General features: G+C 46.9%; 1 protein-coding gene across 4 annotated transcripts in view; it reads right to left on the minus strand.

The window, feature by feature from the left end:
* AGAP1 (ArfGAP with GTPase domain, ankyrin repeat and PH domain 1) overlaps positions 1-16,163 on the minus strand; it is a 1,778,872-nt gene that overhangs the window by 838,629 nt on the left and 924,080 nt on the right. For all 4 annotated transcript variants that reach the window (XM_069615994.1, XM_069615993.1, XM_069615991.1 and 1 more), the window contains exon 7: positions 9,331-9,458. In XM_069615994.1, coding sequence (XP_069472095.1) covers positions 9,331-9,458 — 128 coding nt within the window. The remainder of the gene's footprint in view (positions 1-9,330; positions 9,459-16,163) is intronic.

The following is a 16,163-nucleotide window of genomic DNA, read 5'->3' on the forward strand; positions in this document are numbered from 1 at the left end:
ACTGGTCTTGGTGGATTAGTTTTGGGAGAAGTGGCGCCAATCTTTTTGCTAGAACCTTGGTATATAATTTGGCATCTAAATTAATTAGTGCAATCAGGCGATATGAGCTTGGCAGTTGTGGATCCTTCCCTTGTTTGTGGAAGACCAACACTTTGGCCTCATTCATCAATTGGGTAATGTTACCTCTCTCTTTGAATGAGTTGAATGGATTAGTTAGGAGTGGGGCTATTATGTCCTTGTATCTCTTGTAAAAGTGTGCTGTGTAGCCGTTCGGTCCCGGGGCCTTATTCTTCGGGAGATCTCCAATTGCTAGATTCACTTCTTCTGTGATTTCCTTATCTAATTGCCGTTTCTCCTTCGATATTTTCGGGAGTGAGGCCCCTTCCAAGTAGGATTTCTGTTGTCCCTCATCTGGATGTTTCGAGGAGTATAGATTCTGATAAAATTGCCAAAAAATGTCCCCAATTTCGGGTGTTTGTGTCTTCACTTGCCCTTTTTCATTTATTAGCGCCTTTACTGCCTGATTTTGCTTCTTCCCTGAGCTGTCTCGCTAGGAGTTGGTCTGCTTTGTTTGCCTTTATGTAGTACCAGTTTTTCATATATAATGGGTCTCTCTCCGCCCTTCTGGTGTGGAGGGATTCCAGCTGTCCTTGGAGGTGTCTCAGGGACCTCTGCAGTTTAATTGTTGGTTTCTGGGTCATTTCTGTGTGAATTGCGTTTATGTTTGATTCTAGTTCCTCTTCCCATTTGCGATTCCGTTTATCCCTTTGTGCCGTTAATGCTATCAGGTGGCCCCTTGTTACTGCCTTAAATGTTTCCCTTTGGGTTTCTTTAGATATTTCTGGGAGTGCATTATGTTATGGTAGTCTAGCATGTGTTCCTTGAGTGTGTTCCCTAGTACTGGGTCTCTGATTATTTCTTCTAGGAGTTTCCACCTCTATAGTCCCGAGTGGTTTTGGGCTGGTATTAGGTCTGCCCACAAAGGGGCATGGTCTGATAACGTGATAGAGCCCGTCTCCGCTTGTTTTATCCTTCCCAGTAGACCGGTCGAGACCCACAGGTAATCTATCCTGGACATTGTATTGTGGACGTTAGAGAAGTATGTGTATCCTTTTTGAGTGGGATACAAATGTCTACAGACGTCCTCCAATGCTAACTTATTCATTTTTTGTCGCAGAGTTTTGGAAGAAGTTTCCTGCCCCTGTTGTCGAGGGGCTGACCTAAGTTTGGGTCCCAAGCTATGTTCATATCCCCTCTCAATATCATCTCCCCTACTGCAAACTGCTCCAGATTATCTAACATTTCCTTATGAAACCCCACTTGTCCTGTATTTGGGGCATAAAGTGCCGCTATCGTGATGAGGTGGCCCTCTACTTTAGCATTCACTAGGACATACCTGCCGTGTTTGTCTATTTTTGTCCAAATTATCTGCGCATTTGCTGTGTTTCTGTAGGCAATCGGTACCTCTGCTCTCTTTTCTTGGGCGTTGGCTTGTATAATTTGATTATAACCTTTTAGTCTAACCTTACCCCTATCCTGAGCTTTAATGTGGGTTTCCTGAAGCATTACAATGTTGTATTTTCCCTGCCCCAGGAAATGTTTGATGATCTTCCTCTTGACAGGGGAATTGAGTCCCCTTACATTGTATGTCAGTATCTTTAGCCCCATTCCACCTTGAGTTGTTGGACTTTTAGTTGTGATACTCTGTTTGGCGATGGATATATGCTGTCCTTTCCGCCCCCCCCCTTCCGACTCTGCCTCCCCCAAACTGCGAGGCATCCATCCCTCCCCCCCCCCCATAACTGCCCTGAGGAGGGCTTTGGTTCCTATGATCGCCTTAGCGTATAGCCTTCTGCGCCATACCTTCGATCACCTCCGGGATAACTCGTTGGGTGTCCCCAAAACCCTTGTTGATTCCATTTTGCACCCAGGGTGTCCTCCCCCCTCACCGCACCTGGTTTGTGTAGATTGCTCGCTCTTCTCTTGGTCGTGCAAAATCGGGATGGAGGATCTGCTCTGGGGTGTGGTCATCTGTTGGCAGCCTTCCGCTCTCTGCCGTGCTCCTATTTGTCTGTGTTCGCTACGTTCTTCTGTCCTTTGTCATCCATCCCCTTGTGGATGTCCTTGAGATCAATCTTCCCCTTTCTCTGTCATGGTGGTCTCTCTCCTGGTCCTGAATTCCCATTATTTGCATTCCTTCTTCACGTTACCCTGCGTTGCTTTCCGTCCCATACAAATAATAGTCCAAATGGGAATTTCCATTTGTACCTAATTTGCTTCGCTGTTAGCTCTCGCACTACTGGGCCCATGTCTCTTCGTTTCAATAGCGTTGATTGCGCTAAATCCTGATATAGCTGGATGTCCTGTCCATTTATGCAGATATGTTCCATTGTTCTTGTTCGTCGCAGGATTTGTTCTTTTTGGGGGTATGATGTGAGCGCTACCAGGACGTCACAGGGTCTTGCGCCCGGTTCTCCCGTTCTCTTGGGCCTACTCTATGTACCCTGTCTATTGGCACATCCTCATCTTCTTTTCCGTCTAAAATGTCCTTGAATACTTGCTGGACTGCATCTTTTAAGTCTTTTTCTTCGATCGTTTCCACCTTAGTTTTTATCCTTATGTTTGACCTCCTTGAATGATTTTCTAAATCTTCACTCTGTACTTCGAGATTGTGTGTCAGACATATTAAGCATTCCTGGGCTTCTGCATGTTGTTGCACTTCTTCTAAGTTTTGCACCACTCTTTCCAGGTTATTTGTATGCTCGCCAATATTTGTTACTTCTGTCCTTGGTACTTGTATTGCCGCCTTCATTTCACCCTTCATTGTCTAAAATTAGGTTCACACAGTGGTCATGAATTGTGCTTGCAGTTCCCCAAACCATGCCCTCATATCCTCTTTTGTCACCATCTATGTGTTTGACTTTTCCATATCCGTATTGGCTGCATGTTCCTCTTGGTTCTGTTTTTTCCCCTGTGTTGTATGGTCTGCACCCCAGAGTTGCGGGAGATTTTGGTCTGGCTTCCCTTGGGGTGTCTGTTGGCTCCCTTGTTGTTGCTTCCCCCTCCTGGACGTGGACATAGATGCAGATAGTTCTTTGTTTTGCTCTGGCTAATATGCGTTTAACCTTTCAGGTCTTGTCCTACTGTACTCGATCCCACGGTGCCTCCTGGCAATGCGGTGCACCCTTGGGGTCCCTTGTGTCGTTTTTTTGTTCTTGCTACTGCATTCGTATCCACGAGGGGTGTTATATTTGTTACAGCGGGCCCACTCTCCTCTTGCTTCTGTTCTCCCACTTATTGGGGCCCTGGCTTACTTGTCCTGCGCCAATGTGGCTTGCTCCTCTGGTCGCCTGTATCCTGTTTCTCCCCCTCTGTCTCCCCTTATTGTGTGTGGTGTCCTTTGACCTGTATTATCTTGTGGCCTGAGCCTCTGTGACCGCTTTGTTGTTTACGAGTCCCCCCGTTGGGTTCTTCTGTGCGCGGCTCTTTCTCCCCTCCTGCCCGCTCCGGGGGTTGTAGCGTGAGTGGTGCGGGGATCTCCCGCTTCGATTTTCGCTGGCGTGGAGCGGGGCTCTCTCACTCGATTTTTGCTGGAGTGGGAGGTGGGGCAACGGAAGTGCTTCCCCTCTGCACAGCAAGGCGTATGGGGGGGCGCTCCTTCCCTCTGGGTTCTACTCTTCTTAGCCGGGCTGCTGCCTCCCTTGCACTCCCTCCCCGCTTATGCGGGCCGCGTTACCTCCGGGTCTGCGCTGCTCTCGTGGTTCCCTCTGCTGCCGGCGCTGTTCGCGTTGCCGAGCCTGTCGGTATCTGTAGTCCACGGGGGGAAGGGAACCGGCTCTCCGGTCGGCTATCCTCCATCCTTCTGGTATGTGCGATTCCCGTTCCCTCGGCGGGCTGATTCTCCCTCCACGTCCGTGACTCCGCACCTGGTGCTCCTTCGTGGTGCGCCTCTGTTTCTTCCTGCTGCCACCGATGCAGTCTATGGTTGGTTCCGGCGTCCGTTTATGGAAGTGCGGCGGCCCTGGGTAGGCCTCTCCTGGGACCCGTTGGATGTTTCTTTTCTCAGTCCTCTCCTCAGGCGCGCTCTGTCCTGCAAACTTGGTCCTTTCTCTAGTCCATCAGCCCGGATCTTCTGGTGCTTCTGTTGGGTGAGGAATCTGCTTAACTGCCTTGCTTTATTGGTGCGGCGCGGGAGGGAGCCGCCTCAGGCACGTCTTCTCTCCGCCACCATGTTGGAATGATACTACTGGGTTTTACCACAGTAGTTCCTGACTTCCCTGTGTCGTCCGACGGAGGGACCAGGGTCTGGCTCTTTTGAGGCTTCTTTGAGAGGGTCGAGGCGCATTCTCAAAGACCTCCATCATCTTCTTTCTAAATTCTTCCCATTTTCTTGGGGAATCCGACTTAGTCAGGCATTGGAGGAGGAAGAAGGAGATCTATGTCTCCTCTTCATCTTTTTTGAAGAGGAAGATGAAGAGCATCTCGATTTACTGCGAGATCGAGATCTCTTAAGAGTGTTTACAAGTATGCGATCCTTTTGAATCGCTCAACTTCCTAGGTCTTTTTGACGAGGCCTTCAAGGAGGCCTTAGAAGCTTCCCACCCCACCGCCAGTTTACCTTTCCTCTCACAAAGGGACTTCTCCACTATCGACTGACAGGAGACACAGTCGCCGGTTCGATGGTCTGAACCTAGGCACCAAAGACAAACGCGGTGAGGATCTGTAATCCACATCTTCGATCCGCAGTCGATACATTTTTTGAACACCGTCTTGGGAGTAGAAGGGGTGGAAGAAGACATTTTCAGGAGAAAATTTCAAAGCACGCCGTTCGAGAGCAAAGCAATAGGAAAAATGGAACTGAAGCCAACGGGCGCGGCATGAGCTATTTATACTGATGGTGACGTCGACACGGTTCGGAGCCCGTCAAGAGACATCAACGCCACGACCTTGTGCACAGCGCCCTCTGCTGAGAAGTTTTTTTCCGAAGCAGCGAAGCTGGCAGGATACGAATATCATAAAATGAGGAATACATGGGAGGATACAATCCATTTGAAAAGTAATTGTTGTGAGCTGCAAGAGGTGAGCTTCCGTGCCCATGCCTATGGCGATGTCCCCATCAACATAAAAGGGGAATTTTGGCCCCAATTTAGATATGGTGGCAGTAATGCACAAGGTATGGTTGGGGTTACATCCAAAAGAGGGAATTTACTATCCTGGGATGCACAGGCAGACCTGGGGTTGACACTTGGCCCTGAACATCCTTCACAAGCAATTGTGGTACAGAGGGTCCCAGCATCAGTGCAAACCGTCCAGGTAAAGGGAACGGATGCGTTTCCAGTTAACATGTTTCCGGAGGTGTTTTCACAAAGGATGGGGTGTCTTAAGGGATTCGTCCTTTTGATCAAGTTGAAGCCTGGGGCCATTCCAATAAAAACGAGAGCACACACCATACCACTTGCATTACGGGAGGATGCGGAAAATGAGTTGAAGAGGATGATGAATGAGGGTATAATTGAGGAGACGGATGAGGCTGAGTGGATAAGCCCAATTGTGGTGGTGTGCAAACCCAATGTGGGTTTCAGGCTTTGTATTGACCTCAGAGGCCTCTAAAACCAGATAGATTTCCACTTCCCAAAATGTACAATTTCTTTGTCAGAATTGGTGGGGCTGCAATTTTTTTGACTCTTGACTTAAAGGCATGATACCATCAAATTAAGTTACATCTGGACTCCATGGATAATACAGCGTTTATAACTCCTTTTGGGCTTTAACGATGCAAAAAGATGCCATTTGAATTGGTGTCCACATCAAGTGTATTTCAGAGAGTCAAATGTTTTATTTTTTTATTTTCTTTTGCATTTATAAAGCGCACAGCAGCCGTCAGGCATCGTGGCACTGTTACAAGAATACTTTTAGTGACATTGCAAGGACTTGGTTACATTACAAGAGTACTTAGTTGCATTACACGAATACTAGGTTGCATTCTACGAGTACTAGGTTACAATGCATGAGTAATTAGTTGCATTACACGTGTATTTGGTTACATTACAAGAGTACTTTCTTTGTTCCTTTCAGAATGCTTACTTATCACAACGGGTAGGGTGAGAAATGCTCAGCTCGGGATATTCAAAGGTAGGCATGCTCTAATGATCCTGGGGCGGCTACTTAATACATGCTCATACAGTGGTAGGTTAGGGAAAGGTCCAGCGATGGAGAAAATTCAGGGTGCCCACCCCCTGCAGCGAGGAGGAAGAACAGATATGAGAAGGTCCGGCAGAGGCAGTGAAGGGGGCACATGAAGTTTCATTAGTGATCATGTGGGGGTGGGGGCACACCCACTCACTTATACAAACAAGGCAGTATGTGGATGCAGAGCCGTAAGGGTTGCTATCTGACAGGAGCATTACAACTGTAGGGTTCATGCAACATTAAATCCTGGGTCAGAGATATACAGAACTGGTTAGTTGCCTAGTGCTTATCATGAGGTGGGTGCTGGAACAGGAGGTTGGGATGGAAGTTTCAGGGCAATAATTGTGACAAATGTTAGAAAAGGTGCACAGTGTTAGAGTGTTGGTACAGTTGAGGCAGCGTGTCAGGCTGATGGCAAAAGGCATCTCGGACTGGCTCAGACTGGGCCTTTTAGCATTGGGCCTTCTGGCAATTGGGCCGGCTTCCGCCGCCGGTGTGGGCACTCAAGGGAAATAGCTGATGTTGTCCAATCAGCTATTTCACCCCTCTTAGGCGCGTCGGGACATTACAGCGACCATTTTGCTGGTCGTCATGGCAACAGTAAACAAAAAGCCATGAAAAATGGTGACTCACGCTGATGCCGCTTGCGTGAGGGTCCCCCTCTCTGGTGGATGAGCACAGGCACTCAGAGCTGCACGATGTGAGGAGTTGGAAGAGGTGCCTGGCTTCACTGCACGCCGTAGGCACGATGCAAGGTGCTGGAAGAGGTGCCTGGCTTCACTGCAGGCCGTAGAACTTCGCCGCTGGGTGTTGTAGTCGATCCGCTGTGATCGCAGCTGAGAGGGCTCCTGCCCTCTCAGGAACAGGTGCTCGTGCTCATGAACAAATTGTTAAAGGGGTTGATGAGAACATGTTGCTACCAGGATGATATATTGGTATGGGGAAAGAATGAGGAGGAGCACGATATGCGATTGAAAGAGGTATTGACAAGAAAAGCAGATGCAGGTTTAACTATTTCAGCGGAAAAAGTAAATTCAAAATGGAAAAAGTTCAATATTTGGGACAGTAATTATCGGCGGTTGGGGTGAAACCAAAAACACGCAATGTTGGCGGCAATAAAAAGGAGTTGTCTTCATACCTGGGGTTGGTTGAATTTTATGGGAAATTTGTAAAAGATTTGGCTGAGAGGACGAAAAAAATGGTTAAGATTTGAAAAAGGAAGGTGGGCAGGTAAAGGAAAGGAAAACATTTATTTGCCTATGAGTGCTGAGAGATTTGGATAACACGATTTTATTGAGTAATGGTGAAAGGTGGAGTAAGGAGAGCGTGACTGCGATGAAATGAGAGTGGGGGAGAATGATGGCAGGGGTCTCTGTCAATATTAATAGTTAGAGGAGAGGAAGTGTTATAGTCCTATATTTAGGTGTAGCATGTACGTAGTTGTAAGCTGCTGCATTTAGTGGTAGCATGTACATAGTTGTAAGCTTCATGCTTTGTTCAATGATTCTAATTTCATGTTGATCAACATGCCATTCCCGTTATCAGTATGGGAGCTCTAGTACAAGAGGGGTTGTGATGGTAGAGGATTCTGTGGAGAATGTTTAGTTTGGAAAAAGGAGCCGGTTGTGGATATGGGCAAGGGCTTGGGGCTACTGATGAAATTATCTTGAAATAAAGCAATTGTTTCAAGCCTTACTGTGTCCAGTCAATTACTGGTCGTAACACAATTCAGTCATACACTCATACGGGATACACATTCATAAATTACACATTAATAAGCCATACTCTCATATGCCAGAGGGTGTTGGAACCAAGGTGCATTGCGGGAGCCTTGACACACAGTAGAGGGATAGCATGACAGGAATGCCCCTTTTGACGCCTACTTGTACTCTCAAAGAACGCGACGTGTAACCCTCTGGATCAACCAATAGATGGAGGCATAGGCAAGCAAATAAATCTAAACAGATTTATAAGACCTAGAAATATTTACATAATCTCAATTTAAAGCAACTTTTAGGGTTAATTTAGATTATCAGCACAGTAAAAGTCCTATTTTGTAAATATACAGGACTGCTGTATTTTTGAACACACATTTTCTGCATGTCCTTTTACTTTATCTCACTGCTAGGACCCAGGGTAGGTTTAGTATTGTTTTCCTTATCCAAAAAAGCTTTTGATGCCGGTCTGTCCTTCCAGCAGGCAGGACTATTATCCCACGTGACAGTTCCCAAAATAGGGGGCAAGGATTCAAGCTAAAACAATCCAATCCTTATATGAGCAGTGGGCAGGGGTTAAAACCAAGGAGTTGCCCACTTCATAAAAGGTTGTTGGACAGGAACAAATGAATCACTTAGGGTAAAAATCAATCACTTTCGGAAATAAAAGTAAGGTCGCACAGCATTTAGTGCACAACAGTACAGGCTGGATCTTTCAGTTCATTTTCATTTCCATTTCAGGGATGGTTCTTAGAAAAAGTGTACATTAAATAGGTTACCACATAAGAGGCCCAGGGTGCAGAGGCCCACCGGGAAATCTCCAGAGTTCCCCATGGGCCAGTACAACCCGGCTTCTTCTAATACCTTGCCGTGGTCTTTCTGGCTAATCGTGCTTTCTCAGGAGCCCCTTTTGAACCTTTCCAGAAACTGTAGTCTGCCCTCCATCGACTAGTGACCGGATGGGCTTATCTTTTTTCTTAAAGGTCCAGTACTGGACGCAATCAAATATGTCTGTTCATATGGACAGGGTTCGACTCCAAAGCATAAGGTAATTTGTGTGCCCGCACTAATGGCACCCACCCCTTTCCTGCTAAAATGCAATCACTAAAATGATAGAACCAGCTAAGTAAAACAAACTGCATGTGTCATGTGACCTTGCCAATCAATGCTCCTTACCGCCAGCATGTCGGTGCATCCAAAATCTAGGAGGGTGCATGGTCGCCCAGTTCAGTTCTTCGTCAAGCTGATTCGAACAGACCATGAGTGAGCATGCAGGCGATTCTAAGGTAGTGCCTGATCACAGTGGGGCAGGCTTTAGGTTTGGGTGACTTCATATCTCAATAGGGTGTTAACACACTGTGCACTGCGCCTCGCGCTGCTCAGATTAGGTTTCACAGCTGTTTGTGCAAAAGACCTGCCCCCCTACCTGGCTGATGTGCACTGCAGACACCTGGCTAGAGCAGACCGACGTGTGGCTAGGAGAGTTGGGAAGGGATTTGCAGGGTCCAATGGAAAGCTGCTGCTTCTTTCGTGTTGCCACAATCTTCTGAGCAACTGAGGAAGGAAACAAAAAAAATGTGTCCAAAGTAGAAACAAATCCAAAGGCATGTTAAAGTCAATTAGAACAAGAAACGGCAGAAAAATTACCTGGCGGCGTACAAAACGGCAGATGACCCGTTTTTAAACAACTCTCGCACCAAACCTGCAGAATAACCAGTCAATATGTACCGCTTTCAAGTCTTCACCACAGACTTATACCACCAAGGGTGGAAGTGGAGGCCTCCGCAAAGGGAGTTATATTCCCCCAAACATGATTGGGTGAATCAATGGTCGAGTATGCTTTGGTTGAGCTGTCTTTATGCTCTAGGCTGGGGATTGGTGCACCAGGACACTTTCGAGAAGGGTGCCTCCTAAGATCCCCATCCCATACTTGTGGCATAAAGCATTGTAAGATATCCCCCCTCATGGCCCTTCTAATATATATATATATATATATTAGAAAGGGTTTTTCCTGAATTTGAAGGTAGTAAAGTCCATTTGAGCCAAGTCACATTCCACAACCCCACCTAGTAGCCATCGCTGCTTCACTGCTAGTTCACCTTCACATTTCAGGTTAAAGTTTTTTTTTTTCCAAACCCACCATAACTTTCTTGGGGTGTTATATATATATATATATAACAATCGACAGCTCGAACAGTTGGCATGCCAAGTCCCAGCCCGTTGCATGTTGTAATGAGAAATCATTCAACAAATAGCATACAAGTTCAAAGGTCAAAGAGATACAAGATGTGCTCACATATCAGAATTGATCTATGATCCGAGCTGCGGCTGCCAGAGAGTCCGATGTAGGGAGTAATGACAATGTATTTCCCTGAACGAAAGGGTCTGCACACGGCTGCATTATCCACATGGCCTGGTTTCATCTTCCTTTGAGGGGCGAGAGTGAAGCAGATTGGGCTAATGGCAGTCCATTTGTTGGCTCAACACGTTCCAAACATCCCTTCTCTTACACGAGACATCTCCACCCTTTCCCCAGGCTTCTATCCCTCTGGCTGTTTTTTCGGGTTTGGGAAATGAGTCGGGAGGGGGGTGGGGGGGGGTCGGAGTGGTGAAGAGTACGATTGGTAAAGATGGCCTTTGTCAGTTAAGATCACATATAATATCAGAAACCAGCTGTGGGTGTGTTGGCTACATTTCCACAGGAGAGGAATGTATGGGGTATAAAGGGAGGCTGTAGGGTCACAAATGCAAGGTTGATTGCAGTCTGTATTTAAAAAAAAAAAACGAGACATGGCACTAGGAGTGGATTTTGGTAATCTCCGGCAAAGTTAACATTAGTGTGCCATTTTGAGTAGCAGAACAAAACAAGGGTTTGACTTAAGTTCACAGGCACTATACTGAAATATATAATCTGATTGAATGTAATGCTCTCCATTAAATAATGCCAGCTTAGAATGTTATGTTGCACTGAAATATAAATTAATTTGAAACCAATAATATAAAGTGACAGAAAAATGTGCAATGTTGTAAGCTTTAATGAGAAAATCAAACAATTTAACGTGGGTCTCTGCATTTGTGCTGCCATTTCGCATTGGGAAATCTCTTTGCATAGGCCTGCTGGAAGAGATTTATTCAAAGATTTGACTTCTATATATGCAACCAAAGAAAATGTTGTCTTTATTGTACAGCCTGGAGAAATATATATATATATATATATACACACACACATATAGTGTGGGATTTACAATATGTAATTGAAGGGTGAGTTGGTTCCTGGCTACCTGCATTGACTACAGCAACCAGAATTCCCTGTGGCCACAATTGGCATTAATCAGCAACACCTGAACAGAATATATATAGCAAAAGGTGCTTTCTCTCCCAAGGGGGATGGCACAAAATAGAACCATGGCCCTCATTGGCTCAGCACAGGTTCTGGCTGTAGACTGCGGTCGGTATGCGTTGAAAATATCAAAACAAAGACTGTCAAACAGTCGAAATGTCAGCCGCACTCAGACAATACTTTCCAGTAATCAAAGACAGACTCCCATTAGGCTGTGGAGAAACAAAATCCTTTATTCATGTCTCGGTGGACAAGTGAGGAAAAAACGAGTTTCACCCTACACTGGCTTTGTCAAGTTTATGAATATATATTAAGTGTAATTAGGTTTATGTATGCTCGTGGTATACATTACAACTTTAACAGGTTTTGTGATACACACAGCCAAGAATGAAGTTTGCATTTAATTTAAAAAGCAATGTTCTTGAAATGAATTTCTTTTCAGGGGTGTTGTGAGGTTGAACCGGATTTCTCAGATCAGAGCTGAGTGCTGCCGTCGCCACACAAAAAGAAAATAGAATTCCTGGCACTGGGCACTTAAAAAAGTAAAAGGAACCAATTCAACATCACAAAGATAGTTTCTTAACATGTTAGATTTTAATTAGCCAAAAGAAATCAGAGAATCACATGTTAGAGAATAGTGTTTTCCCTGATGCCAATACTACACTATGGTTCCAGGAATAAATTATAAGTTACTCACTGTAGTTACTAACTTACTCCTAGTCCATAGTCCCCTTTCCTCCATACAGCATGGACATACCTCGCTAGGATGGGAACAACCTTGTTCACCCAAAAAAGTATTTTCCCCTTTAAATTTAGTTGGGTGTGGGCGCGGGAGGATGTGCTCCCCTGACTCTGCCTTCGGGAGACACCTCAGGACAGGTACATGGGAAGAGCGGTGAAGTACTCCTAAATGTCTTGGGAAAAGAGCCAAGTTTAAAGGGTTTTGCGGAAGGACCGGAGGGAGGGGTCTGATCTCAGGGCTAGCGGCATGGAATTCCATTGTTTTGCCGCAATCACAGGGAAGCTGGATCCTCCCGCTTTCTGCCATCTGAATCTTGGGATGGCCAGGTGGCAGGAACAGGCTGATCGGGTGAGTCTTTTGGACTGGGTTTTTGAGATTTGTCTGGCGAGATAGATCGGTGCACTATTTGATAGGCATTTGTGAGTTAGTGATAGAGTTTTAAAGGGGATGCGATCACAAACCGGTAACTAGTGGATATTTCGTCGGGCTGAGGTTATGTGTTCTTATTTTGGGATATTAAGTGCTGCTCTTACTACATTGTTCTGGATTATTTGACGTTTGTTGATGTTTCGGATGCTGGAGCCTGCAAGGAGGGAGTTGCAGTAATCAATCCTGGACAGAATGGGGGCTCTGGCGGGGGCGATACAGTTGTAGGTGGACAAGAAGGGTCTGCTGGCATTGATTAGTTTGGCAGAGTAGGCAGCTGCCGCCACAATAGCTGGGACATGTTTTGTTAGGGAGAGCGACGAGTCTAGGTATACACCTAGTGATTTTACCTCTTTTGCTACCGTGATAATGTTGCCGTCAATGATGAGTTGTAGGATTGAGCTAGATTATTAAACTTAGGTTGACTGCCAATGAGAGGTTTTGTTTTCTCGTCGTTTAGGCAGAGTTTGTGTTGTGCCATCCAGGCTTGGATGGTCAGGTAGATTTGATCAATTAAGTTTGAGTCCATGTCATGGTTGCCTGTAATGGTTAGGAGTATGTGGGCGTCTTCTGCATAATTGGTATACTTGACTCCCAATTTGTCTAGGAGGTCGAAGAGAGGCTTGGTGAACACATTGTTCAGTACTGGCGAGACACAGGAGCCCTGGGGAACGCCACAGGTGACTGGGGCTGGGGGGCAGCCGGAGATGTAGAGAAGATTCATGGTTCGGTTGGATAGGAAGGATTAGATTCATTTTATGGCGTTGACCGAGACGTTGGCAGTTAAGGCAAGGTGTTGGCAAAGTATCTTGTGGTTTACCAGGTTAAAAGCTGCAGATAAATCAAGTAGGAGAAGAATGGCCATGTTGCCTTTGTCCCTTATCTGATCCATTTGGCTTTTGAGGTCCAATAGGGCGGTTCCTGTTCAGTGACCGGGGCGGAAGCCTGATTGTGGAATACCGAGGTGGTTGTTGGTTTCCAGATATTTTTTAATTTGCAAATAAGTGATTCTGTCAAATATTTTCAGGAGGAAGGGAACCGTTGTCATTGGGCAGTAGTTGGTGAGGACATTTGGGTCCAGTGTAGGTTTTTTGAGCACTGATTACCCAGGCTACTTGTAGGTTTTCTGGGACTTTACTGGATGAGAATGAGTTGCTGATCAAGGCTGTGATGAACGGAAAGAGCCTGTCAGTGCAGTATTTGATGAAAGAAGCTGAGCAGAGTTCTGAGGGGGTAGCCAAGGTAGCGGCCCTGCTGATTGTTTGCCACGGCACATGCCTCTGGAAGGTGACCGCCTCACCCCGACGGCATGAGCGTGAAGATTTGCTGGTACCTCCATATGCTATCCCTGGTAGGCCTCCTGAATGGCCACAACCACTCACCTATCTATCGAGGCCTTTGATGTCGGACAACCTGGCTTTGAACCACCATAGGTGGTGAATAACACATCTGACATGCGGAAGCCTTTTTGTCCTGTCCAGGTAGAACTTCAGGGCTCTCCTGACATCAAGACAGTGTAGTACCTTTTCTGCCTCGTCTTTTGGGTTGGGAAAGAAAGTTGGTGAGACTATTTCCTCATTGATTGGAAATGAAGACACCACTTTCGGGAGAAACCAAGGGTGGGTGCGGAGCAGCACCTTGTCACGATGGAACGTAGTATGGGGGTTCAGAGTCCACGAGGGCCTGAACCTCGCCGATCCTACATGCTGAAGTAAGGCCCCACCAGAAGAGCCATCTTAATTGTGACCAGTCTGATATCAACAGACGCCATGGGCTCGAATGGCTTATGCGCCATGGCGCCCAGCACCACATTGAGGTCCCAGACTGGGTGTGGACATTTGACCAGGGCGTAAAACCTCGTCAGACCTGTTAGATGCCGCTTGACCACAGGGTTGGAAGTGGAGAATGCGCAGTTGTCAGAATTTCTGTGAGCACCTGTCGCTGCCAGGTAGGTATGCCACGTGTCGACTGCACCCCTGACTGCCAGATGGGGAGGCAGATGGGGAGCAGGTGCAAGTGGATCTAGGTCACCTGGCCTAAACCCCGCCCACCTGGTGCCTTCCTGCCTCTCTTTTCAACACTTAGCAAGCCCCGCCCACCTGGTGCCTTCCTGCCTCTCTTTTTCAACACTTAGCAAGCCCCGCCCACCTGGTGCCTTCCTGTTTGCCGCTCTTTTTCCCTACTTAAGGAGCCCTCCAGCCTCTTTTCCTTTGCAGTTGGGTAGCAGGTGCAAGTGGATCTAGGTCACATGGCCTAAGCCCCGCCCACCTGGTGCCTTCCTGTTTGCCGCTCTCTTTCACCACTTAACAAGCCCCGCCCACCTGGTGCCTTTCTGTTTGCCGCTCTTTTTCACCACTTAGCAAGTCCCGTCCACCTGGTTCCTTCCCGTTTGCCGCTCTTTTCCACCACTTTGCAAGCCCCACCCACCTGGTGCCTTCCTGTTTTATTCTCTTTTTCACCACTTGGCAAGCACCACCCACCTCCTTAGCCCTGCCTCTTCCTTCCTGCTCCTAACTATTAGATCAAGGGCGTCTCTCGCCCGGGTGTCCTAAGCGAAGGGCAGACGAAGAAAAGGGGAATTCCTGTTCAGACCTGTTTGGACCAGGAGGACCCAGGGCCCGACCTCCTGCTCAGACAGCAGGTAGGCATGCACCAACATGTGCTACTCCCTCTGGTCCCCCCGTGATGTTCCCTTGTGCCCCCCCCATTCTCGCACACAGGTGTTGCCTGTTTTGCTTGATTTTTCAACCCTGCTCCCCCCTCACCCCACTCAAGCCTACTTCTGCAGGAGTCTGTCCTGATACATTCTGGTTTCACCATCACTGTCTTGTGGACAATGCTGGATTTGACCTTTATGGACTTCATTCATTCATGGTGAGTCACCCTTTCTCAACTGTCATGCTGACCTTCCTTTGCATCTTGTACTCATGGTGGCCCTGAATCATGCTGTTCCCATCTTCATCTTGTATCCTGGCTTGCAACATTATGTGTTACTATTGACTTCTGCAATTGTATTCACTCTCCCCTCTTGCTTCTCCACTCTTGACTGCTAACTCTATGTTCTCTCCTTTCCTTTCTCCCTTTTCCTATCTCCTCCCCTTACTTTCCTCTATGCACTTACTCTATCAGAATTGTCCCTGGACCTAGTATGATAGCAACATCGTCTGTCTCCTCCTCCTCCCTCCCCTTATTGGTTTTTTCCTCCCCAACCCCTTCCAGCACTATCTGAAATGTCGTCAGGCCTAATATGATAGTCGCTTGTTTTATTCCTCCCCTACCTTTCTGCACCCCTCTTGTTTTTTTTCCCGGCTCTACCAGAAATGTCGTCAGGCCTAGTACGGTAGTCGCCTGTCTGTTTCCATTTCCTTCCCACTCTCCCCCTCCCTTCCTTATCTATGTTTTAGCTCTTGCACTATCTGAAATGTCGTCAGGCCGAGTATGATAATTTCACAACCTTACTGTTCATGGCCTGTAAGAATGTCATTGTTTTTTCCCTTGTTCCCTCCCTTGCCTTGAAGCGCTTTGAAACACATTGTGTATAGGCGCTAAATAAACTATCATATCAGATCAGATGTGCAGAGAACAACAGCATATGATCAAGTGTGCATGCCAATGGGTCGGCACCCCTTTCTTTGGCCCAGCAGCAGAACCTGGTCCATTTGCTCTTGCATTGGCTCCTGGTGGAGTCACTTCTTGCCTTCTGTATTATGTTCAGGTTGTCCTGAGACAGGTGAAGGTGCCAAAGGGTTAC

Source organism: Ambystoma mexicanum, chromosome 9 (assembly GCF_040938575.1).
Source record: "Ambystoma mexicanum isolate Mex_15411 chromosome 9, UKY_AmexF1_1, whole genome shotgun sequence".
Classification (NCBI taxonomy): Eukaryota; Metazoa; Chordata; class Amphibia; order Caudata; family Ambystomatidae; genus Ambystoma; species Ambystoma mexicanum.